Below are 24,644 nucleotides of genomic sequence, written 5' to 3'. Positions count from 1 at the left end.
ATGATGTATTATGGACTGTGTGATGTATTATGGACTGTATGATGTATTATGGACTGTGTGATGTATTATGGACTGTATGATGTATTATGGACTGTGTGATGTATTATGGATACACTTGAAGATAATTATGTCAGGAAGTTATATAGACACATGATGATATATTTCTATGTATCTTTCTTATATATTCTGTACAAATATGTGATGATCCCGGGGGCGTGTGCCTCATGGTATTGAAGGTCAGCTGTTTGGTGACTATGAAGATTTGCAGCATTCATCCAGGTCATGGAATATCTAATAGAAGTAATTAGAAAACAACTGGACTTTGTGATCATGTTGTTCTCCTGTAAACATTAAAGAAGGTTTTATTTAAACTGGAGTGTTGTCTATTGGAAACAAATCCGTGTATTTTGGTGGAGCCCTTGTGAACAGGTCACATGACGTATAATTCGGGCTAAGAAAGTAAATGCGGTTTAACTGGAATCACGTGCCCAGGTACCAAGTATTATGATGTAGAAATGTTTTAACCAATGATGTGTAAGAGAAAGCTTTTAATATGATAAGTGATAAATATATAACAGAGTTCTCCCCGAATTCTTCTGTATTCTCTGCTTCAATAAACTTCCTTCTCTCATTGAAACGTTGAAAAGGCCGTTGGCTGAGATCATTGGGACTGACCCCGAGGTCTGGACTGAGAATCAAAATAGGCCCTGGAATTTCAGGTACCCAGAGACAGGGGCCCAAACAGCCCCCCAGCAGCCCACTAAATAGTGAGAGTCTATGGCAACTTACAGCCGCCCCTCTGGCATTTGCCAGAACCATCAGATTGTCAGTCCAGGTCTGGTCTGGACCCAACATGAGTTAATAAGTAGTCCAACGGGGGCGTGTGTTGTGTCAGAATGAAGCTGATTGGAGAGTGTCACTGGCAATCTTACATAGAAAGAGAAGGAGGAGGCGGGAACTCCAGGGAGATTCAGATAATGTTGCCAGTGATGAGTTCAAGTTCAGACGTTATGAAAAGTGTCAGTATATAGTGAATAAAGTACCCCCTCTTGTAAAATATAAGGATATTATGAGTTTCATGATCATATAAAAGAAAGAGCGCTTTTCTACAGGTCATGGAAGTCCGAGGTAACTTCTAATATCCTCATAATTTACAACAGGGGGTACTTTATTTATTATAATACACACATTTCAGTGAGTCATGTGACAGAAATGACATAACTACTCACCGTTTATAAGGTATATATAGATATATATGTGCTTGTGTTCCATTGCCCAAATGATTTAGCCATTTCATTTCTCTGTCTATAGAACAGTGATCCCCAACCAGTAGCTCGTGAGTAACATGTTGCTCTCCAATCCCTTGGATGTTACTCCCAGTGGCCTCAAAGCAGGTGATTATTTGTGAATTCCAGGCTTGGAGACAAGTTTTAGTTGTATAAAACCAGTTGTACTGCCAAACAGAGTCTCCTGTAGCTGCCAGTCCTCATAGCCCAACCAATAGCCAATCACAGCTCTTATTTGGCACCCCAGGAACATTTTTCATGCTTGTGTTGCTCCCCAACTCTTTTTACATCTGAATGTTGCTCACGGGTGAAAAAGGTTGGGGACCCCTGTTCTATAACAACTTCAGCTTCTTAGGAAGCAGCAGAGCACTGGGGGCAGAGCAGTTGCCCCTGGGAAACTCGGGGCATTCTGGGTGGGTATTTGAGAGATCCTGAAATATTTATTATATATATGTACAACTACAAATCTCTTCTGATTCAGGGTGGGGTAGTGATGTGCGGGCCGGCCCAATACCCACGGGACCCAAGGGTTGGGCAGCTTCGGGCCGACCTCGCACGCCTCTTTCTGGGTCGCAGGCGGGTGTCGATTGAGCTTTTCGGACTGCTTTCCCCACCAGCAACCTTCCAAATGCCGACTTCCGGATTGAACTTTTATAGACGCACTCCTCTTGCTCCGCCCCTTTTGTGACATCATCAGTGGGGCAGGTCTATAAAAGGAACCCAGATATTGGGCTCGGGCGGGTGCAGGTCAGTGTGGGGCCTGTATGAGACTCTGAGTGTGTGTATCTGTGTGTATGGCACAGTCTGTTGTGTATATGTTGTGTATATGTTGTTTATACGTTGTGTATCTGTTGTGTTCATGTTGTGTTTATGTTGTGTATCTGTTGTGCTGTGTATATGTTTTGTATATGTTGTGAATATGTTGTGTATCTGTTGTGTATCTGTGTGTATATGTTGTGTATCTCTGTATATCGTTTATACGTTGTGTATCTGTGTGTATCTGTTGTGTTTCTGTTGTGTTTATGTTGTGTATATGTTGTGTATCTCTTGTGTATCTGTGTGTATATGTTGTGTATCTGTTGTGTATCTGTTGTGTATCTCTTGTGTATCTGTTGTGTATCTGTTGTGTATCTCTTGTGTATCTGTTGTGTATCTGTGTGCATATGTTGTGTATCTGTTGTGTATCTCTGTATATCTGTTGTTTAAACGTTTTGTACGTTGTGAGCACAAGTCACAACTAAATCTAAAGAGAAGGACTGTTTCATGTCAGATTTCAAAATTGAATATAAAAAAATCTGTTTGCTCTTTTGAGAAATGGATTTCAGTGCAGAATTCTGCTGGAGCAGCACTATTAACTGATTTGAAAGAAACATGTTTTCCCGTGACAGGATCCCTTTAACTGACTCCTAATTGGTGTTTCAGAGCCCCCTGGTGTTGGGGTTCAATCATTACAAACTCATATATATCAGCGTTAGAAAGAAAAAGCCATTGATATGATTATTATTTATGATTATTACTGGTGGGTTAATTCAGTGAATTGCAGCCTCTCACTTGTCTTTGCGCCTCTCTCACCCCAAACCTCAGGCTGCAGCTACAGAACGGACTTCATTATCTGTTAATCATCAGCAAATCATTTCCACATCTAAACTGGGGGACTAAACTCATGCACATGCCACATTGCCCCCCATACTAGTCCCATGTAAGTGTATACACATCCCCCTACACATTTCATGCGCTGTATTGTGACACAAGAGACAAATAAACTGATCAGACAAGGAGTGACTGATTTAACTGTCAGTTATTGAAAGACTATGGGGAGATACATTACCTTCTACAGTATATTGGGTTTTTACCCTCCTACACTCAGCCCTCTGGTTCTTAATACACAATCTGACGTTACTCGTTCTTTTATTCTTTTTTCATTTCTCTTTTTTATAACATATTTTTGTGTGTTTTTTTGTAGATACTTTTATATACCGGTACATAAAATATAATACAATATATTTGTATTTTGTCAACTGTACTGGCATTGTAAGCACTTGTATATTTGCAGGTGCCGCTAGATGGCGCTATATTTGTGTTCTACTGTCCTTGCTGTTATGCAAGCGACCAAAACGCGACAGGCTTTCTGTGCTGCATATTTTTTCATGTATGTAATAAAGGAGAACATTTTTAATCAAGAACGTGTTTCAGTGTTTAATGACCCTCTTTCTTGTATGCGCTATAGCCTGGAAAACCAAGGGAAAACCACTCCCAATTGGCTGTTTGGTGGACCTTGTCATGTGACTGCATGAAGTGAGTCAGAGCGATATTTGATATAACCCTCAAGTGACCACTTTGCTCTGTGTCATATTATTATTATTATTATTATTGCCAGTATATTCACACCAATCTTGTTTTTATTAATGACCTGGAGGTGCCATTGAAAGTACTGTTTCTATTTGTGCAGATGAGACTAAATTGTGCAGAACTATAGGTTCCATGCAGGATGCTGCCACTTTGCACAGTGATTTGTCTAAACTGGAAACTGGGCAGCAAACTGGAAAATGAGGTTCAATGTTGATAAATGCAGGTTATGCACTTTGGCAAAAATAATATAAATGCAAGTTCTACACTAAATGGCAGTGTGTTGGGAGTTTCCTTAAATGAGAAGGATCTTGGGGTCTTTGTAGATAACAAGTTGTCTAATTCTGGGCAGTGTCATTCTGTGGCTACTAAAGCAAATAAAGTTCTTGTATAAAAAAGGGCATTAACTCAAGGGATGAAACATAATTGTGTCTCTTTATAGGTCCCTGGTGAGGCCTCATCTGGAGTATGGGGGCAGTTTTGGACTCCAGTCCTTAAGAGGGATATAAATGAGCTGGAGAGAGTGCAGAGACTAAGTGCAACTAAACTGGTTAGAGGGAGGGAAGAGTTAAATTATGGGGAGGGGAGACTGACAAGGTTGGGGTTGTTTTCTCTGGGGGAAAAAAGGCGCTTGTGAGGGACATGATTAGACTTTACAAGTACATTAGAGGACATTATAGACAAATAGCAGGGACCTTTTTACCCATAAAGAGAATCACGTACCAGAGGCCTCCCCTTCAGACTAGAGGAAAAGAAGTTTCATTTAAAGGAACAGAGTAGGGGGTTCATCACAGTGAGGACAGTGAGGTTGGGGAATGCACTGCCGGGTGATGATTCAGTTAATGACTATAAGAGGGACTTGGATGATTTCTTGGACAGACATAATACAAAGGCTATTGTGATACTAAACTCTATAGTTAGTATAGATATGGGGATATATCATTTATGTGACAGTAGGGAGGGGTGTGTGTATGGGGCTGGGTTTTCATTTGGAGGGGTTGGACTTGATGGACTTTGTCTTTTTTCAACCCAATTTAACTATGTAACTATGGAACAATCAGAGGTTCCAGCTCTCTTTATCAGGCAACTTTACTGAAATCTTAGCACTTAGTACTTTGTACGATTCCCAACCAAATTATTTACATTCTGACAGGAGGTAGACAATAGTCAGCTCTTGAGTCGAGTTACAATGTGGCAGATTTGCTGTTTGAGTGAGTGAGTTCATTGCTGTGAGTGTCACTCTGGTGCTTCAGGACTTTTATATAAGAGAAAACGAATGTAGCCTTACGGACATAAACTCGCCCAAACCAGTCTTATCTGATTTTGAATTAGTCCCTGGGGGACAAACAGACCCATTGAGAGAACATCAGAGTGACAGTGTTGGGGAATCCTTGCCTGAAGTAATGTCACTTCCTGCCCATGAATATGTATCCAAACCCGGTCAGATAACAGTTGGGGGACCATAATTTTGATACACAGGCAAATAATCTGCAAGAATTTCCATCCCTGAAGACACAGACACACGGGCCACTACGGCCAATCACACACTGCACTGAGGTTGGATCTCATAGCCAATTGGCAACACCATCTCTGAAGAGCTTAAGTAGCCCAGGCCACCTCAGCCAATCAACATATCACTTTACAGTCTCTTCTTGAAGGCAAACTAAAGTTCTTTGTTACTTTGTGTCACCTCAAGGGTTCAGGTTTCAGGTATTTATTGGATCCCAGTACTCCCTGTTGCCAACTGGTTGCACCATAAGGGTAGGTTGTCCCACCCCAGCTTTATATTACCATTGCTAATGTTTCCTTTTTGGCATTATCCCATAGTGCCATTGCCACTCAGAGATCCCAAATGAACAGACCAAAAACAAGGCAGCTCAGAGTTTAAATTATTCTTTAATTTCAATAAATAGCTATAAGAGATTCCTCGTAGTTTTCTCGCGTCCGTATCTCTGCTACACGCGGCAACTCCCTCGCGGGGCTGGAGAGGAATCAACAATGTGATACTGCACTTTACACAACACCGACCATGTGTTCTTCTCTCTCGCCGAGTTCGACTAGAATTTAGCTCTGAGATGTCCGGATTGGGGAGACCGGTTCTATATGTACAGTATATTGGTGTGGTTTTGGGGGGTCACTTTATAAAAAGGGTCATGTATGGAAGATTAAGGCACTTGGCTACAGAACAACAGCCCAAGAATTCCATCACCCTCGGGACCAGGTTTAGAGAACCCCAAATTGGAAGGCTCTGGAGAAGGGGTTTGGGGGAAAGGTTTGGCAGTGATGAAATTGAAAAAGATGAGTTGTTGGTTGGGGGGGAAGAAAAATAGAAATGAGGATTTGGGCTGAGATCTGATTTTTGTAATCAGTACAAAGTTGAGTTCGCTTTACTTTACTTTTTTTCTGTGAAGAGAGAAAACAAGAGAGATAATGAGAATTCTGGGTCGTAATGCACATCATCCCCCGTCATGGCCTTTAACTGCCCCACAACAGCCCCACAACAGCAAGCCTCATGCGCTAAATATCCAAGAATCGATGGAAGCAATGGCAAACCAACATGGTGGCCGCATGTGTCATGAAGTCATTTTTTTCATCCTAATGATAATGAATATCCATGGAGCCTGAGCTGTGTAGTTGAAGGAGGCTACTTATAGGCTTCCACACTCATAATATGTTCATTAATATATCCATTTAATATATTTATCTTCGATAAGAACCATGGATCTCATGCAACTTACCTGAAATATTGAGACAAGCTACAAATTAAGAAGCTTCCACAAATTAAGACACATTTGTTCTGAATGTATCTCCATGCTAGACTTTGATTGGTACAAGAGTCAAGGCATAACCATCAATATAAGCTGCTGCCTCACCAGTCTTGTCCTGAATACCTATGTACCCTCCTCTTCCTCACCAGTCCTGACCTGAATACTGATCTACCCCCCTCTGACTCACTGGTCCCAAAAAGAATACATATCAGCAAAGAAAGATAGTGGACCCCTTCCATGTGTCTCCTCTGAGCCATAACAATCTATATAGATTTATAATGGAACATTAACTCCCACCAGTGTTACATTTCCAGTCTATAGCACAGGACAATATCCAACACATTGGTCATTACAGCTCATTGGTTATTGCTGAGATTCTAGGTTCCTTCAGGATTCTAGAAAAGAGTTTTAATTGATTAACTGTAGAGGACGTAGAGGAAACTTTACACCTAAGCCTGATGTAACAAAGTCTCTAATAAATGTGCCCGTCAGTTTGGCATATTGGGGTGCCATGTCTTTACTAACACGAGTCCTGCAAAAATCAGCTGCAGCAGTAAATCTGAGCAAAGGACAACATGATGCCACATAAGAGCACAGACACATGAAGTGCTTTACAAAAACAGAGGCAAGTGGCACAGCATAGCCACCAATGGGCACAATGACACCCCCCATTTTGCCTTAGCACAGAAAGAGTAGGCGCGGAGCAGCAATTGTTCTGGAATGGAACCATCAGGTGAAAGGACAGATAAAGCAGGTGTGGAGTGGAAGTGATTGTTGAGGGTAAGTGTTTAGAGAAAGGGCTATTTAGTATAGGGACTGTATTACATTAGGGGGATCTACAGAAATATATCATTGTAAGGTACATCAAGTAAGGCAACCACAGGTATTCATAGTGGGTTCCCCCAGTAGGGTACAAAGTGAAGTAGAAAAGTCATGGTAGTCAATAGTATTGATTAGTTAGAAACCATAAAAACTTTTGATGCTCTTCTGCGTTGGGCTCTTTAAAGATCAAAGTGACCAGAAAGTGTCATAGTATTCAATATGTGTATGACTAACAAATAGTAAGTGGCTAGTAACAGAGCCATGGTTAAGTGGGTGAGGCTATCATACTAGGGAACAGAAATAGAGAATCATGGGTAGTCTTGCTGAACTGCTCTGTGCTCCAATGTGCCCAAAGTGAACAGGCAGCATGATGGTGGAAACTATGAAGTGTCATTGTAGTGAAAGGCAAGTCTAACGTTAGTGGACCACAAGTATGATGGCATTGTAGATCATGGAGATAAAACTTATTGTAAGCTTCCTACAATTTTACAATAGGGAGGCAAGAGGTTTGTGAGAGAATCACAGGAACTTATGGTGAATCCAGGTGTCACATACAGGGAGTGATGTCCCAAGAGGCACCTGAATCATCAGAACATGACCAGAAGCCAATGGAAATAGGTTGTGATGGGGGAGCATAGTGGAGAGGAATAAAAATGGGAAGCCAAAAAGCCTGTTGCACAAAATAAAGTTGGCTGAGACAGGAAGCGCAAGAATTATGGGATACCTGTTAGGCAGGAACAAGGAGGTGGAGTGGTAAAGATTATACTAAGGGAAAGGATAAAAAGATTAGTCATAATAGAGATTAAAGTAAATAATGATGAAGTTGCTTATGAGATATCACATAAAGGGGAACTGAAACCATGTAACCGAAATCAAACTGAAATAAACCAAAAATCATCCAATAAACTCTCATAAATTTCATTAGACCGGTTTTATCTCCCTCAAACCTCAACCTCAAGTCTATGCTTTTGTCATTAGGTACAAAAGGGTTATTGACTGCCTTCTACCTGTAAAGCTGGGCTGGCATAACAATAAGTAAATACAGTGGGTCAAGAAGAAACGGTATGTTGGATCCTACATGGATTCGTAAACAGCCCTTGTTTTAGGCACGGACAGGGGTTGGACAGATATGGACATTTGGATGGTACCATCACTGACTATTTCATGTTGAAACCAAGGAGAAGGTTTAGAAAAGACTATTACTCTCCAGTCTTCAGAGTATGAGAACTGATTGTTATTGAGATAAGGAGGGAGAAGTAATTATCCATAGTGATGAGAATCAGGTTTGTCCAGTTTCTACACCAAACAGGTAGAGTGTACAAATCAGGTATCAGTGCTCATTTCAGATATAAAGGCATATGGTGTCCTTAAAGGTTCTTTTAGAAATGGTCAATGTTGTCTCTGAGAATGATGGCAAAAAGAATAGGCGGGACTTACCTTCCAAGTAGTTTCGGGCAACAAATTTCAACAGTTCATCCAATAGGATGACAGGGATGGAAATCTTCAGGACAACAAGCCACTTAGTGAGGTCCAGAGGAGTCAACTTGAAGATCATCTGTAGGGAAGAATGTTGTAGTGGTTCATCACGTGAACTCTGAAAATTAAATCTGCTGCTAACCTTACATAAATCACTATGCTACTCATGGTAAATACTCTAAATGTCCAAAAGTTGTTTGTATAAATGGTCCATCAACATCATATAGAATAAATTGCCTCACATGATTTTGTATTAGCCAATGGCTCTATTTTTCTATCTCAAATTACTAACATTTTATACCAAAAGACACATTAAGACAGATTAAACCAGTGATCCCCAACCAGTGGCTTGTTAGCAACTCCTTGGATGTTGCTCTCAGTGGCCTCAAAGTAGGTCCTTATTTTCGAATTCTTGGCCTGGAGGCAGGTTTCAATTGCATAAAAACAATGCGTACTGCCAAACAGAGCCTCATTTAGGCTTCCAGTCATCATAGGAGTTACCAAATAGCCAATCACAGCCCTATTTTGGCACCCCAGTGACTTTTTCTTGCTTGTGTTGCTCCACAAATCTTTTTACATTTGGATGTGGCTCATGGGTAAAAAAGGTTTGAGACCCCTGGATTAAATTGAGTGACAGAAATGTCCATTTATTGCTTTTTGTCGTCATCAGGACTTCATGGTGTCTCATTAACTGGCTATCAGTTCAGAGCATCAGGGAAGGCTACATTTGGAAGATCTCTTCCAAGGGAAATAGGAGTTAATGATTAGCAGCCATAATACCTTAGATGTTTTTTACGTGCAGTCATTATTATTTATCATGATATTTTTGAGAAACAGCTTATTTGGTACTGATGATGATACTGACATACATAAAAACTGATCAGTAGATAATTTGGCTCTATAGACAAAATCATATGGAAACAACTCTCCAAAAGCTCAACCTCAGTACAAAATGAATCTTTTTATAATGATTTCCTTAGATAGAAATAGAGATGGTCTGAAGGTTCTGGTTTACTTACAGGAAGTGGATCAACATAGAGGATAAGGAAGTGGAGGGACATGGACAAGCAAATAGAGCCCAACAGCCAGAAGTTCACCCATGGGGGCATCCTGATCAGAGATTGGTTCTCTGACAGACTGCAAAGGAAAAGATCATCAATGAAAGGGGCAGGGTTAGGGGCAAACATTTTATGAGATATGAGAAACAAGGCTTTGTGCAAAAGAGTGGAAGGGACACAGATACAGCAAGAAGTCTACACTGGGACACATTATGGGACACCAATAGAAAGTTTTGAAATGGTTCTTACCTGTTGAGGGCATTGCACATTTCAATGGTGACCAGTACAGACAGAGCCATGGTCATGGGTACAGGAGACTCAAAGATTTCGCATTCCAGACCCTCAAACTCAACATTTTCCTCAGTGCATTGCATGAAATGGCTCTGCAAGGGAGCAAAGGTGGTTTTAATAAGAATAGTGAAAACATGTCTGTTGCTAGAAAATGAAAGAATTTTGGTATTTTAATAAGAAAGGATTTTTACAGAGGGAAAGGAATTTACTGAACCATCTGCCACACATGGACGCTAAAAGCCATTGTTATAGTGCAAAATCAGTATGGCTATTTGTTCTAGATAGTGTGCCACCATAACAAGATGTTTATTCTCCATCTTTCTATTCTGGATAGAGAATAAAAGCTACAAGAATGTAAATTTGGAACTGTTTGTAAGAAGACAGGAAGGATAATGATGTACAGAAAGTAAAAGGAAGAATGGCACAGGACAGGGAATGAAAAAAGGCATCCTCACCAGCTGGTAGAAAGTAACTTCAGGTCCATCATCGGCATACATGAACCACCAGGCAGCTGCTCCAACAGTGGCAGCACCCACATAACCTACAGATACAAAGTGAATCAATGATGAGTCATGGTACAGACCCATTATACCTTATTTTTTAAAGAATCCGTTGTGAGATAATTCAGGTAGCTGCAGTGATAAATGATGTGCATCATTACCTCCAATGGCCAAGTAACGGAAGAAAAGCCATCCACTGATAAGGGGTTCCTTGGGGCTACGAGGTGCCCTATCCATAATGTCCAGATCTGGGGGGTTAAATCCCAGGGCTGTGGCTGGCAGACCATCTGTGACCAAGTTGACCCACAGCAGTTGCACAGGGATCAGAGCTTCAGGAAGACCCAGAGCAGCAGTCAAGAAGATACTGAAGAATGGAAAGAAGGTAAAACAGGACCAGTGAAGGATTTTGTCTAATGCACTTTTCTTACAGCAGAAATTCAACAGAGACCTTGTTTGTACTCACCAGACAACCTCTCCTACATTGGAGGAGATGAGGTAGCGGATAAACTGCTTCATGTTGTTGTAGATGGCACGGCCTTCTTCTACTGCAGCCACAATTGTGGAGAAGTTGTCATCGGCCAACACCATCTCAGAGGCTGACTTGGCCACAGCAGTACCAGAGCCCATAGCAATACCAATCTCAGCCTTTTTCAGAGCTGGGGCATCATTCACACCATCACCAGTCTGTGAAAGGAAAAATGATACAATGACTTGCACATCGAGACACACACTCTGCATCCTCTTTGACACAAGCTTGAACATACTGATACTTGTCCCCATCCCATATTATAATAAAAGTATACATTTGGGGTGGAAACATTGTTAGTGAAGGACATATAGGTTCCCAACCACTGCTGGGTTGTGTTTAGTTCTAAATATAAAAGTATTTAATGAGTTTACAGAAATGTTCCACTAAATGGGGTCTGAAAAATATAACAACACTGGGGGGGGGGGGGGGTCTTGTTCCACCACTGGTATTGATCTGATCATAAGACGTTATGACTGTTAGGCTCGAAGACATAATTCACAAACAGATGACTGCACACAATGACAGAACAAAATAAAGTAAACTAGACATGGAACACCTACATATCACATAGTGGGTGGAGAATGGAATTTATTGCTTTCTAGGCATCACTAAAGAGGTGGCGTAATTCAGCTTTCCCAGCTCAGCATGAAGTACTCACCATAGCTGTGATCTCATCAAAGGATTGCAGGAACTCCACGATCTTGGACTTGTGTGAGGGCTCGACTCTGGCAAAGCAAGAAGCACGCTTGCAGGCCTCTCTTTGTTCTGCGGGGGGGAGGTCATCAAACTCACGTCCAGTGAAGGCAAGTCCAGACACATCATCATTTTCACCAAAGATGCCAATACGACGGCAGATGGCAATAGCTGTGCCTTTGTTATCACCAGTAATCATAATGACACGGATACCAGCCTCACGGCAGAGCTTGATTGAGCCTATAACTTCTTTACGAGGGGGGTCCAACATACCCACGCAACCAACAAAGGTAAGATCAATCTGGAAGACAAGAGTCATGGTCAATGATTATTTGCAGTTACCCAACTTTGCAAATACCTCATTAAAGTAATATGAAAGTACACTATCCCCTAATTTAAATGTTTAATATTGTCTTAAAATAACTTCTAATGAACAGTTGAGTTGCCCTCTTGTGCTTAGCAGAGGAGTCACAAAGGTATCTTTATGATTCAAGATTTCTATGGTTTACAGAAAATTAATAAATCAAGTATTATTATCACTGATGAGCCCACAATTAAAGTTTAAACTCTACCTCATAGTCAGCAAACTTGGTGGAGTCCTCAAGCACCATGTCTTCCCTCTTGGGTGGGGTGTCCCTTGTAGCCAGAGCAAGACAACGCAGGGTGTCTCTGCCTGTTCCCCATTCCTTGATCACAGTCAAAATCTTATCCTTGATAGCTGCAGTAAGTGGAACACGGGTTGTGCCCACACGTACGTAGTTGCACCTGTCGATAACACCCTCTGGGGCACCCTGTCGAATAAAATAATACATATAGATTGAAGGCAGAAAAGGGGGTGCAGAACATGTTTTACTTGACCTACAGCTTTATATCATGTATTGTAGTGATAGAATTATGCCAAAATGTCACCTTAACAAACATCTTGTTGCCAACGGCAGCTCGGGAAGCTTTGGCTGGGGTGCAGTAGACAGACATTGACTTTCTGTCACGGGAGAATTCCATGGTGAACTCTTTCTTCATCAGTTGCTTGATCACCTGTGGATATTGGGGGTGATTTTTCTGTTAACAGGTGTTCCCTTTATCACTAAGCATTGTGTGACATGAAGTTGTTTTTGTGGAATTATAGGGTACATTATAGTCTATCAAGAGACTTTTAGTTCCTACATAAGCATTTATTGATCAGCAATAGACCAAAATCCTTAGGATGGCAGAGGCTTGGAAAGACCTGGTCCCAGGCTTACAATACTGGAGTTACATGACACTCTGCTGGCTGTATATAATTCTACAATGGCAGCTGCTTGGGGTAGTAGGTTACAACATGCTATCATTAAGTTTCTTGTTCATGACAAGTAGGAGGCAGGTGCCTGGTGTAGCAATGTTGCTGATACATTGCAGGCTCTGTGTTGCATAATATGGTATCAATAACATTACCAGGCTGGCAGCTGATGGAACATATCACATGATGTGGCGTATTTCTGGGAATGACAAAGTAATATGCCCATAGTAGTTGGGGAAATGTGGGTATGTTGAAAGGGTAATGGCTATTAGCTGTAGGAATTGGAAGTAGTAGGCCTTTTGTGATAAGGCTGGTACAGTTTATATTGACCATCAATGGTGCTAGATTTCCACATTGGCAATTCCATCAGTACTCACAGAGTTGCAGGCATTGGCACGCTCCACCTTGGACAGGCTCCTCATGTCTGTGTTAAACACATTCATTTTCTCAACAAGAGTTGTCAGTGCAGTCTCAGTGGCTTCTCCAACCTTCTCAAAGACTCCTTTGGACTGTCAGGGAAATAAGGAAGGTCAGTATCATTTTCTATGTTGAGGCTTAGAATTAGCACAACCCTCACTTGCTGTAAATGTCAATATGTCAAATGTTGAAAGGCCTAAAACAGAATCACATCATTTATAGACCCATCCTATACCTCCCACAGACCCAGATTATACAGCAGGGTGCACTGAAGACTCAGGTATGGACATCACAACACCAAGCAGTTCTGGCCTAGAACCTTTACAATTAACTACAACAACTTTTCCAGTATATTTCTATCAACTTAGTATTCCTCTAGAACTTGCCCATTTCAGCATGCAACCAAATAGGGGTTAAGGGAAAATCTAAACATGCCAGTGTAGGAAATGTTAATCATCTATGTGTTTACCTCATTAAAATCAAGAGAAGAGTCATTGCAAAGTGCACAGATTGTGGCCAATTCAACCAGCCCATCATACTGGCCAGCATTCACAGTCTTATCATTCTTCAGACTGAGATATCACAGATAAAGATTGGAAAGAACATGGCAGTGCAGATTGACATGAAGGTAAGATCGGTATAGAGAAAGAAAAACAAAGAAAAATAGAGAGAGGAAGATGAATTAACTGAAAATTGGAGAGATAAGCAGAAAGGTTACATTAAGGTGATAAAATAATAATAAAGTGTACATGGGATGTGACATATGGTAAGGCAAGACACGAGTTGGGCATGGGGAGGAGAGAAAATAAAGATAAATAGTGTACTGATATAATTAGAATGTAGAAAAGAAAAATTGATGGTTGGATTGAACTATGAAAGGGGTTGATAGTGAGTGAGAGCTTCCTTTTCTATTCTAGCCATCAGCACAGTGACACTATATGTGGCATGTTCTATTTTGATCCAATGGTGTTGGAGCGAAGATGTTGAGTGTCTGTGGTAAAATGTGTATGTAAAAGACAGTAAGTAGACTCACACTTCTCCCTCAGGGGCATAGGTGGATCCTGTGATGGAGAACTCATTCAAGGAGCAGATGTCACCATCAACTTTGTCAAGCACGAACATCTAGGGTCAAGAAAACAATTTTTAGGTTTTCCAAATGACCAACCATTGAATTGCAACTGTACTAAAAGTCCGTGAAGTGGACAACCTAATAATAATCTATGTTACTAAGATAATGCTCAACTTACTCTGCAGACAGACATCTGGTTGGTGGTCAAGGTGCCAGTCTTATCTGAGCAGATGACAGATGTGCAACCCAAGGTTTCTACAGAGGGCAAACTCCTCACAATAGCATTCTTCTTGGCCATACGTCTTGTACCCAGAGCCAGACAAGTGGTGATTACAGCTGGGAGACCTGTCCATGGAAATGGATTGTGATTAGATTCTAAAACATGGTCATTAGAACTTCGCAAACTTCTGTGTCAGTGATTAACTGCAAACAAAGCTGAATTAAGATGGCGAAGGTGCACAGGGTTATATTTATATATATATATACATATAGGGGCAATAAGAGACCTACCCTCAGGAATAGCAGCGACAGCCAAGGCCACAGCAATTTTAAAGTAGTAAACGGCGCCCTTGATCCAAGAGCCACCGTGGATGGGGTCATTGAAGTGTCCAATGTTGATCAACCACACAGCAACGCAGATGAGAGAGATAACTTTGGACAACTGCTCTCCAAACTCGTCCAGTTTCTGCTGCAGGGGGGTCTTATCTTGCTCTGTTGCAGCCATTTCATCACGGATCTTGCCAATTTCTGTGTTAGGCCCTGTGGCAATGACAACACCAATAGCCTTGCCAGCTCCAACATTGGTACCCTGAGGAATTAGTAAACAATGAGAATATCTCAGTGAAGAAGGTGTAAGTCCAACTACCACAGATAGATTCCTGGAGTATAAGAAACTCTATGAAGCCACAGTCATCTGAAGCTCCTCAACTTGAAAAAAATGTTGTCCAACTACCACAGATAGATTTCTGGAGTATAAGAAATACTATGAAGCCATAGTCATCTGAAGCTCCTCAACTTGATAAAAATGTTGTTCAACTACCACAGATAGATTTCCCTATCCCTAAGAAATTAAGCCACGCCCATCTGCAGCTCCTCAACTTGAAAACAAAGTTGAGTTGTTGAACTTGCACAGGGCTTCTTTGTTGTGTGCTTTTAGCCATCTGCTGGAGGCTCCATGGAAACCTCAGCCTACTCTGCACCAGTGCCCGATGCATGTGTATAGCAGTATACTGCATGCACCCTTCAGCACAAATAGTGCTTGCATCAGGGGTTGGTAAATTAATCCTATCATTTTGGGATTATATGGGAGTATGGTAAATGGAGTTACTCACAGAGAACAGCATGTTCTTCTTGTCCTGGTTGACAGCTCTGGGGTCAGGGACAACTTCTGTGTGCTTGATGACGGAAACAGACTCTCCTACAAGGGATAGACATTTGAGGTAAAATATTGAAGTACAGGGAAGACATGAAATCGTAAAGGTTCACTTGGGCAAGGCTTCTTGCCTGTGACCTTACCTGTGAGGATGGACTGGTCAATACGGAGGGTGGTAGACTTAATGCTGATAATTCTGATATCTGCTGGGACTTTGTCACCAACTGAAAGAGAGGAAAGACATGAATAATGTAATTCAAAACCTTTCACCCAAGTTCATGTAATGGAATAATTACAGCCCCAAACCATCATCATCATCATCATGATTTATTTATATAGCACTGTCAAGATATGCAGTGCTTACCAAGAGAAAAACCTCGATTTACTTGGCTATGAGAAACGACCCTACTCCCATAAACTATTTAGATACATGTTGTTTGTATTCTATATATTTGTAATTGAACATTTCTCTTGGTAAAGCTTTTGAGGAGAGAAAGATATAAACATGAAAATGAGGTTCAATGTTGATAAATGCAGGTTATGCACTTTGGCAAAAATAATATAAATTCAAGTTCTACACTAAATGGCAGTGTGTTGGGAGTTTCCTTAAATGAGAAGGATCTTGGGGTCTTTGTAGATAACAAGTTGTCTAATTCTGGGCAGTGTCATTCTGTGGCTACTAAAGCAAATAAAGTTCTTGTATAAAAAAGGGCATTAACTCAAGGGATGAAACATAATTGTGTCTCTTTATAGGTCCCTGGTGAGGCCTCATCTGGAGTATGGGGGCAGTTTTGGACTCCAGTCCTTAAGAGGGATATAAATGAGCTGGAGAGAGTGCAGAGACTAAGTGCAACTAAACTGGTTAGAGGGAGGGAAGAGTTAAATTATGAGGGGAGACTGACAAGGTTGGGGTTGTTTTCTCTGGGGGAAAAAAGGCGCTTGTGAGGGGACATGATTAGACTTTACAAGTACATTAGAGGACATTATAGACAAATAGCAGGGGACCTTTTTACCCATAAAGAGAATCACGTACCAGAGGCCACCTCTTCAGACTAGAGGAAAAGAAGTTTCATTTAAAGGAACAGAGTAGGGGGTTCATCACAGTGAGGACAGTGAGGTTGGGGAATGCACTGCCGGGTGATGATTCAGTTAATGACTATAAGAGGGACTTGGATGATTTCTTGGACAGACATAATACAAAGGCTATTGTGATACTAAACTCTATAGTTAGTATAGATATGGGGATATATCATTTATGTGACAGTAGGGAGGGGTGTGTGTATGGGGCTGGGTTTTACTTTGGAGGGGTTGAACTTGATGGACTTTGTCTTTTTTCAACCCAATTTAACTATGTAACTATGTAACTATGTAACTATATTGTAAGGTTGCAAAGATGGAACAGAGCAGCATTTGAAATAGGAAAAACAAAAATAAGAAATCAAAAGAGATGGAGGTATATGAAGAAAGAATAGGAATATTGGGATGTGTCATGTAATGGGACCGAAATAAGGGAAGAAAAGGAAAGAAGAGAGGGATCTTTTCAGAGGGCCAATAAAATGATCAGAAGGTTATGGTGATACCCCCTCCAAAAGTACAAGCTGGGCACAGCATTCTAATTTCCCTGTTATACTTTCATACAGATCAGAATAGGAAGAAAGCAGATCCAAGAACATGAATTCCTCCAACTCACCAGCTACTTCCACAATGTCTCCTGGCACAATTTCTCTGGCCTTGATTCTCTGCACAGACTTTCTGTCACTACGGTACACCTTGCCCATCTCAGGTTCATATTCTTTGAGGGCCTCAATGGCATCTTCTGCATTTCTTTCCTAGGGGCACAGAAAGAGGCACATGTCACTATGAAGGTCTGTATACAATCAGCTGGTGTCTACTTAAACACTCTTTCTACTGTCTAATAGGTTTATAATATATTAAGGGACCCAAGAGTTAAAAGTAAATTAATGCCCTCATTACTGCTCCAATAGACTCCCAGAAGAGGACGTAAAGACAGCAGGTCAGAAGTTCTACTACTGTGACCATCAAAGTGTGGCCTGAAGGCAGTCCAAGACCTGCACATGGTCCTGTTTGGTGCTCAGGACGGTGAAAGCTCTAAGACGATGTGATGTGGAGAGCTGTCAGCCTCAGTAGAGCTTTCATCCATCTATGTAGATGTGTAGTCAGAGGGGCTAATCGACTAGCAAAGGTGCTAAACTTCCCTACTGTAGTTCCCCATAGCAACCAAGCAATGACAATTATTTTTCATCCACTTATTGTTGAAAAATGAAACTGTTGTGAAGCCTGCAAGGCGCAAGTACCTGCCATACGCCGACAACTGCATTGGCAATGAGGATAAGGAGAATGACGAATGGTTCAACAAACGCTGTGACTGTCTCTTCACCTTCTTCAAACCAGGCCAGTACCTGTGAGAGAGAACTAGTTATTCATTGGTTGGTACTTCTGTAGATATGAGTCAGTATCCACAAACTGGTCACACTGGGCCATTAAGTCTGTCCGTTCTTCTGCACAGCTTGGCATTAGAACCCATCAGGATATACAACCTGCTGCTACTTCTTAGACTTGGCCAAGAACTTACCCACCAATTGGTTTGTTGGACTAAGGAAAACAGTGTCCTGGATATTTTCAGAACCTACCCACCTACTTATTTGCACCCTACAATAATCCTAGAGAAAACAGTCTCCTAGATCTTTTGTAGAACTAGTTGGAACCCTCTCACATTTATAAACGAGGAATCGGTCTTCTGGTGCTTCTGTCAAGTAGAACAAAAAACCGCCACCCAGCCACATGAACCACAACCAAGACTTGGACCTTGGCTCTTGTGAGTGACCTCTGCTGAAAGCTGCTACAGAACCTCAGGTCCATCATGAATCTCTTTAGCAGCTTTAATAGATCAAATAATTATTGGGGGTCTTTGTGTTGTGTGTCTAATGGACTGATGATCTGACCATGGCCAAGTAGCTGGGAGTTAATTTGGGCTCAGCAGGAAATATGGATATATTCATTATAGGTATGACATGTTTGTGCCCAGTGGCACCAGTATTACAGTGGCTACAGCAGTGGCACTGCTCATTTATTATAAACAGCTCTTGGGTTACATTGAGTTACATTTACAGCTATTTTATGGGCCCCTCTCAAGCCCCAAGCAGCTGTCTCCGTGAGAAAACACTTGCCACCCGGGGCTGTCACTCACCAGGGGCCCACCCTCGTCCCTCTCCTCCTGAGCTCTCCCCGCCGCCAGCTGTCTGACACTTGAGCTGGGCCCTGTACGGATCCTGTTCTCTTCAAGACAAATTTAACTTGCAGAATGTGCCACTCGATGGGAAAAGATAAGGTCAGGGGATTGTTGGGTTAACCCTTTCCTGGGGGGCAGCCACAGCCTTGGCAGGAGGTACATTGAGCTTGGCATGTAGATGTTTGCATGTATGATGTGAGTTACATGTGAGTGTGAATGTGAGAGTGAGTGAGAGTGGGCTGTAATTATAAAAGCAGATACTCACGAATGATATACAGGCGGCCAACAACAGAATCCTGACCAGTAAATCTTCAAACTGTTCAGCCACCAGTTCCCATATGGACTTTCCTAGAGACGGGGAATATAAAGAGTTAGTGAGTGGTCCCATGCGCAGACCCCTCTATCATCTCACACTCTATCCTGAGTACATTAATATGATACATTTATACTTCTGCAATAGAGTGGCCCTATATAGTATGGCCCTATGTAGTACCCATAAGTGTATTTACTTATTAGCCAACAGATTGGCCCTTGGGAACTTGGCCTGTGCTCTTGTTGTGTGAATGGTCAGTTACTTGTAACACTCTACCAGTGTATTTACTGCCCGCTGTAGCCATGTGTTGGCCAATATCTTATTCTTATTCCATGGCAGAGACATCAAGTCTCTATAACCAATGTATCCCATGTGTAGGGGAAATAGATTGGATCTGTTTGTCTGGAGCCCAGTCCATATGTCATCAATATATCTTACCTTCCTCAGCTGGAAGTTCTGTTGGGCAGGACCAGGTTGGGCAGAGGAGAGAAGAAGAGAAAGAGACAATCAGTATAAAATACTCAGACCCCCAGAACCAAAGATGATACAAGATTCCATCCCCAGACATGAAGGGGCATCACCAGGGGACTAGAGGTACTGCCCAAGAAATGACACCAGTCTCTTCAGATCCAGTCCCATTGTTATAATATCAGCTCCCCTCTCTTTCTCCTCTGGGCATGAGTTACCCCATTAGTTACAGTGGAGAGATGGCAATTGGGCTCATAGATCATCAGACTCATTTTATTCAGGGTCTCACTGTCAGTTCTTTGGGCCAGACAAGAGGCAAGGTCCAATGTCTGTCACTACCCTCCCAGACTGGTTCTGTCTATACACAGAGAAACATTCATTTCATTGGGCACAGATAGGATTCAGGTAGAAGAATTCGACACAGGAGAAATAAAATCAATAAATGAACATTTAGGAGACAATCAGGTGTTACTTGCCCTTTGTTCTATGGGTTATTGTAGCCCCAGTGGGTTGCACTTGTATAGGAATAAATGAATAGAGGGGTCGCTGGCAGTGCCCCCGGCTGGCATGGGATTGGTGGAATGAGGTCTCTATTTAAAGATCTGACGGGGGGATCAGCACAACAATGAAAGGGTCCCACAAGGGAAGTGCACAATTACCCACTGACAGTTGGGATCCCCCGCCAATTATTGTTTATCTGCTGCTATTAGACTCCATCATCATTAACCTCTGCACTGCCAGGCCTTGCTCATCCTCTCCCAGACACTGAGTATCCATACTGACACCCCCTACCCCTGGTGCCCCTACCCTGTCTCTATGGTAACTGATACTGGGTCTCAAATATACACATTCTTCTAACTGCCATGTGGTCTTGGTACTGGGGCCCATTCCTCTTCCAAATCTGCGCCCCATAAGAACAAGCACAGGGACTAGGAAACCCCAGCCCAAGAGGCAGCTGATAATTAACTGGGGAATTGATTAACCTTTAATCTAGAGGCTGATACAGGGGATTTCACCATCAGCAAAGGAAGGGTTTCTTTAATGTAAGGTTGCAGAAAGGACAGGTTAAACAATTAGAAGTAGTTGATCCGGGGAGAGAACCAATAGTCAATTTGGGGTCAGGAATGGAAGGAAATGCAGCCGCCCTACTGGGGGTATTTGCCCCTCTGGATCAATTAACACAGAACTGTGGAACAGCTGAGACAGAGTCTTTTCTCAGGCTGAGTTACTATTCTGTTATCATGCTGTTACTATGCTGATACTATGTTACTATGTTGTTACTATGCTGATACTATGTTACTATGTTGTTACTATGTTTTTACTATGCTGATACTATGTTACTATGTTGTTACTATGCTGATACTATGTTACTATGTTGTTACTTTGCTGTTACTATTCTGTTACTATTTTGTTACTATGTTGTTACTATGCTGTTACGATGATGTTACTATGCTGTTACTATTTTGTTACTATGCTGTTACTATGCTGTTACTATGCTGTTACTATGCTGTTACTATGCTGTTACTATGTTGTTACTATGCTGTTACTATGTTGTTACTATGTTGTTACTATGTTGTTAGGTCAATACGTGTGTAACAGGATAAGCTGATTAAATGGGGACTGAGCTGAAAGTGTATAAATCCCCCTTGTGCCTGGTTATATCACCCAGCGACGGTGCCAGTGGGTATAACGGGGGGGGGGGGACAGCGTGTTCTGCTCATTTATCCCTGGATTTCCATGTGATGGATACATGCCCCCTCTGCCCAGACTGGCAAGGAAGAGGTTATTTAACCCAAGCAGTGCCAGTCCCTTCCTTCTTCTGCTTTATACATTAAACTGGGCCTGTCAGAGACATTATTATTATTATTATTATTATTATTATTAACCCTGCAAGAGGGCCATGAGCACAATATTTGAATCCTGCCCCAAAAATGACTGGGGGGGGGGCAGCCAGTGTTTATATAGGGGTCAGCATTGTAAGGGTGGATTGTGGGAGCCTTTGTATTAACCCTTTATGGTAGATGAACTACACAGCCTCTCTCTTGCAGTTGCCTTATTAACCCCATGAGCTGTAGGAGAACCAATCAGAGAGCCCCTTAGAACAATGAGGGTAACAATAACCCTAATCTTAATGTTAGTGGGGAGCCCCTCCATTATGGCTACAGATTACCCCCCCCCCCTTACCCTACCCCTGCCATAGACCCCACCAGCAACATATTTAACCCTTACCCAGCCACATTCCAATTGCACCAGAGTCTGGTGACCATTATCCTTCCCTCCAGGAATAACAGCCCCCCAATATGACTGCCCCCTGTCATGGAGACCCTAAGGGGCAGTGGGAGACTCAGCGACAATTACTGGGAAACATTCACTAAAACTGGGATTTCTTTATGGTACAGTAAATATATGGGAAATGTATTTATTTTATTTATTATAATATCTATAGCTGTGTGTCTGTCTGTCTATATGTCTCTATGTATGTGTCTCATGTATGTAAGTGCTTGTCTGTCTGTCTATTGATCCATTGATGACATGTGAGTGTGTGTTGGTGGCATGCGATGTGTGTGTCTGATATTGGGGTGCGCTGGGGGGGCAGACTGAGGGTGTCACTAAGAAGTAGGAGGAGTCAGGGGGGCACCTTGCAGTAATTAATAGCTGAAGGACACAAGGACACGGCTGTTTAAGGAGACTGACATCATGGGCAGGAGGATCACTTACCCCCTGTAGCCCTTGAGCAGCTCCATCTGAGGAGTGAGGAGAGTGGGACAAGTGAAGAGTCAGCCTGTGGGTTATTTTAGTATCTGCCTGTATATAATTACACCTGTGGGGCCCCCCTGTGCTGCTGCTGCTTCTTCTTCTCTCCGTTATAGTAATGCTGAGCCCCCCCCCCCCACCAATGGGACATTTCCACTCAGTCACCCCCAGGAACATTACGAGACACTGAGAGGGACTTGGCCAGAGCAATTGGGAAGCCTGGGGGAGGGGGGATCCAGGAACCCCCCTGTCTGTTCAGCCAATAGGCCCCAGGCCCCTGTAGGGCCACACTAGGAAAATGTATCACTTTGCATTGAATTGTATGGGATATAGAGTTGTATAGTGCACTAGTGATACTTGTGTGAGTGTGAGTGTGAGTGTGCACTTCATGTTGTACAGCGGCTCTGTGTGTCATGATCACAAGTGCAGGTCTATGTGAGTATGAGTGAGTGTGAGTGAGTATGAGTGAGTGTGAGTAAGTGAGTAAGTGAGTGTGATTGTGTGAGTGAGTGAGTAAGTGAGTGAGTGTGTTACAGATGATACAGAGAGGGCAGAGGAATAAAGTGGAGACATTAGTGATCACCCAGAGTCCCATAAAGTGGGGGATTTAGTGCACCCAGATGCCTCCAGCCCTGAAATAGTGAAATCATGAGCAAAGTAAATGGGAGACCCGAGCTGATCCCCCCCCCCCCCAGTACAGACAGTCACTTCCCCAAACAGCTGCTCCCCCCCCAGACTTATCTCTCCCGGGAGGTGTCAGAACCACAGAGCTGACTCTCCTGATTTGGCTTTCAAAGCTCAGAACAAGCCGGGGGGAAAGGGCTCCTTTATCTCTCCCTGAGACTCTCAGCCTGGGCCCCCTTCTTCCTGACTGTCACTTCTCTCCCTGATCTCTGTCTCACTCTCTAGCACTCACTTTCTCACCCGCATCCCCCGGCTTATCTCTCTTCTACTATCTCATTCCACCCCTCTGTCTCTCATACACAAACCTTCTAGCTCTGCTGTCTCTTACTGTCTCCTTCTCCTTATCTCTTGCTCTCTGTCGCTGTTTCTTTATTCCTGCCAGTCTCTCCTTTGTACCCTATTAATGCTCCCCTTTCCCTGCCAGTCTCTCTTGCACTCTTGCTGTCTCCTCCCCCCTTTCCCTGCCAGACTCTCTTGTACTCTTGTTGTCTCTTCCTCCCCATCCCTGCCAGTCTCTCTTGCACTCTTGCTGTCTCTTCCCCCTTTTCCCTGCCAGTCTCTCTTGCACTCTTGCTGTCTCTTCCCCCCTTTCCCTGCCAGTTTCTCTTGCACTCTTGCTGTCTCATCCTCCCCTTTTCCTGACAGTCTCTTCCTTTCACTCTTACTGTCTCTCCTTATCCTTTTCACTCTGTCTCTTCCCCCCCTTTCCTTGCCAGACTCTCTTGCACTCTGTCTCTATGTCTCTGTGTCTCACTGTCCTTCTGTCTGAGCTTTGCTGATGCCTAAGTTGGTGCCATTGGATGCCCATCAATAAGCTTCTTGTATTCAATCATCCAAACCTCTTCCCCCAGCTGATTCCCATAGGGAATATCCAAGGTTTGGGGAACATGCTGGGGCCCCGCAGGCATACAAAGTGACACCCCATAAAGAGAAGACAAAAGTTCTCACCATTGGGTCCATACTTCTCGAAGTTCTTCTTGACAATTTCAGGCGACAGGCCAGTGTTCTCGTTGACCCCAAAATAGGCCAGACATTCCTCGGTGGTCTTGGCGTGTGCGTTCTCCATCCTTGCCTCTCAGCCCCCCTGGGCTCACGTTGTCCGTAAGTTTAACAAAGTTCTCCTTGTTCCCCCACGATGGGCAGATCCCCCCTTGTCTGCAGCTGAGCTTTTTGCTTCTGGAGCCGTGGCTCAACAGTTCATCTCCTGGTCCCTCAGCAGGAGAAAGGGACAACTCAGAGCCCAGACCCAACACAGATGCTGTCAGAGAGACT

At 42.7% G+C, this 24,644-nt stretch overlaps 1 protein-coding gene across 2 annotated transcripts; it reads right to left on the bottom strand.

Annotated features, from left to right (window-relative positions):
• Window positions 1-5,509: 5,509 nt before the first annotated feature.
• atp2a1.L (ATPase, Ca++ transporting, cardiac muscle, fast twitch 1 L homeolog) lies at window positions 5,510-24,644 on the bottom strand. Of its 2 annotated transcripts, none has more exons than XM_041576072.1 (22): window positions 24,321-24,644; window positions 19,905-19,922; window positions 19,419-19,501; window positions 18,219-18,323; window positions 17,594-17,732; window positions 16,047-16,127; window positions 15,863-15,948; window positions 15,042-15,339; window positions 14,710-14,876; window positions 14,496-14,584; window positions 13,932-14,034; window positions 13,423-13,554; window positions 12,679-12,804; window positions 12,342-12,560; window positions 11,735-12,070; window positions 11,011-11,231; window positions 10,709-10,911; window positions 10,503-10,588; window positions 10,006-10,139; window positions 9,718-9,835; window positions 8,660-8,777; window positions 5,510-6,035 (listed from the first exon to the last, which is right to left on the bottom strand). In XM_041576072.1, the coding sequence occupies exons 1-22, from the start codon at window positions 24,436-24,438 to the stop codon at window positions 6,025-6,027; spliced, it is 2,991 nt and encodes a 996-aa protein (XP_041432006.1). In that variant the 5' UTR covers window positions 24,439-24,644; the 3' UTR covers window positions 5,510-6,024. The 2 variants fall into 2 exon arrangements, with proteins under 2 accessions (XP_041432006.1, XP_041432007.1); XM_041576073.1 differs by lacking the exon at window positions 5,510-6,035 and adding an exon at window positions 7,947-7,987.

This window comes from Xenopus laevis, chromosome 9_10L, assembly GCF_017654675.1.
Source record: "Xenopus laevis strain J_2021 chromosome 9_10L, Xenopus_laevis_v10.1, whole genome shotgun sequence".
In the NCBI taxonomy this organism is placed as follows: Eukaryota; Metazoa; Chordata; class Amphibia; order Anura; family Pipidae; genus Xenopus; species Xenopus laevis.
Note: the sequence above shows the minus strand (reverse complement) of the source record. Positions and strands in the feature narration are given on the sequence as shown.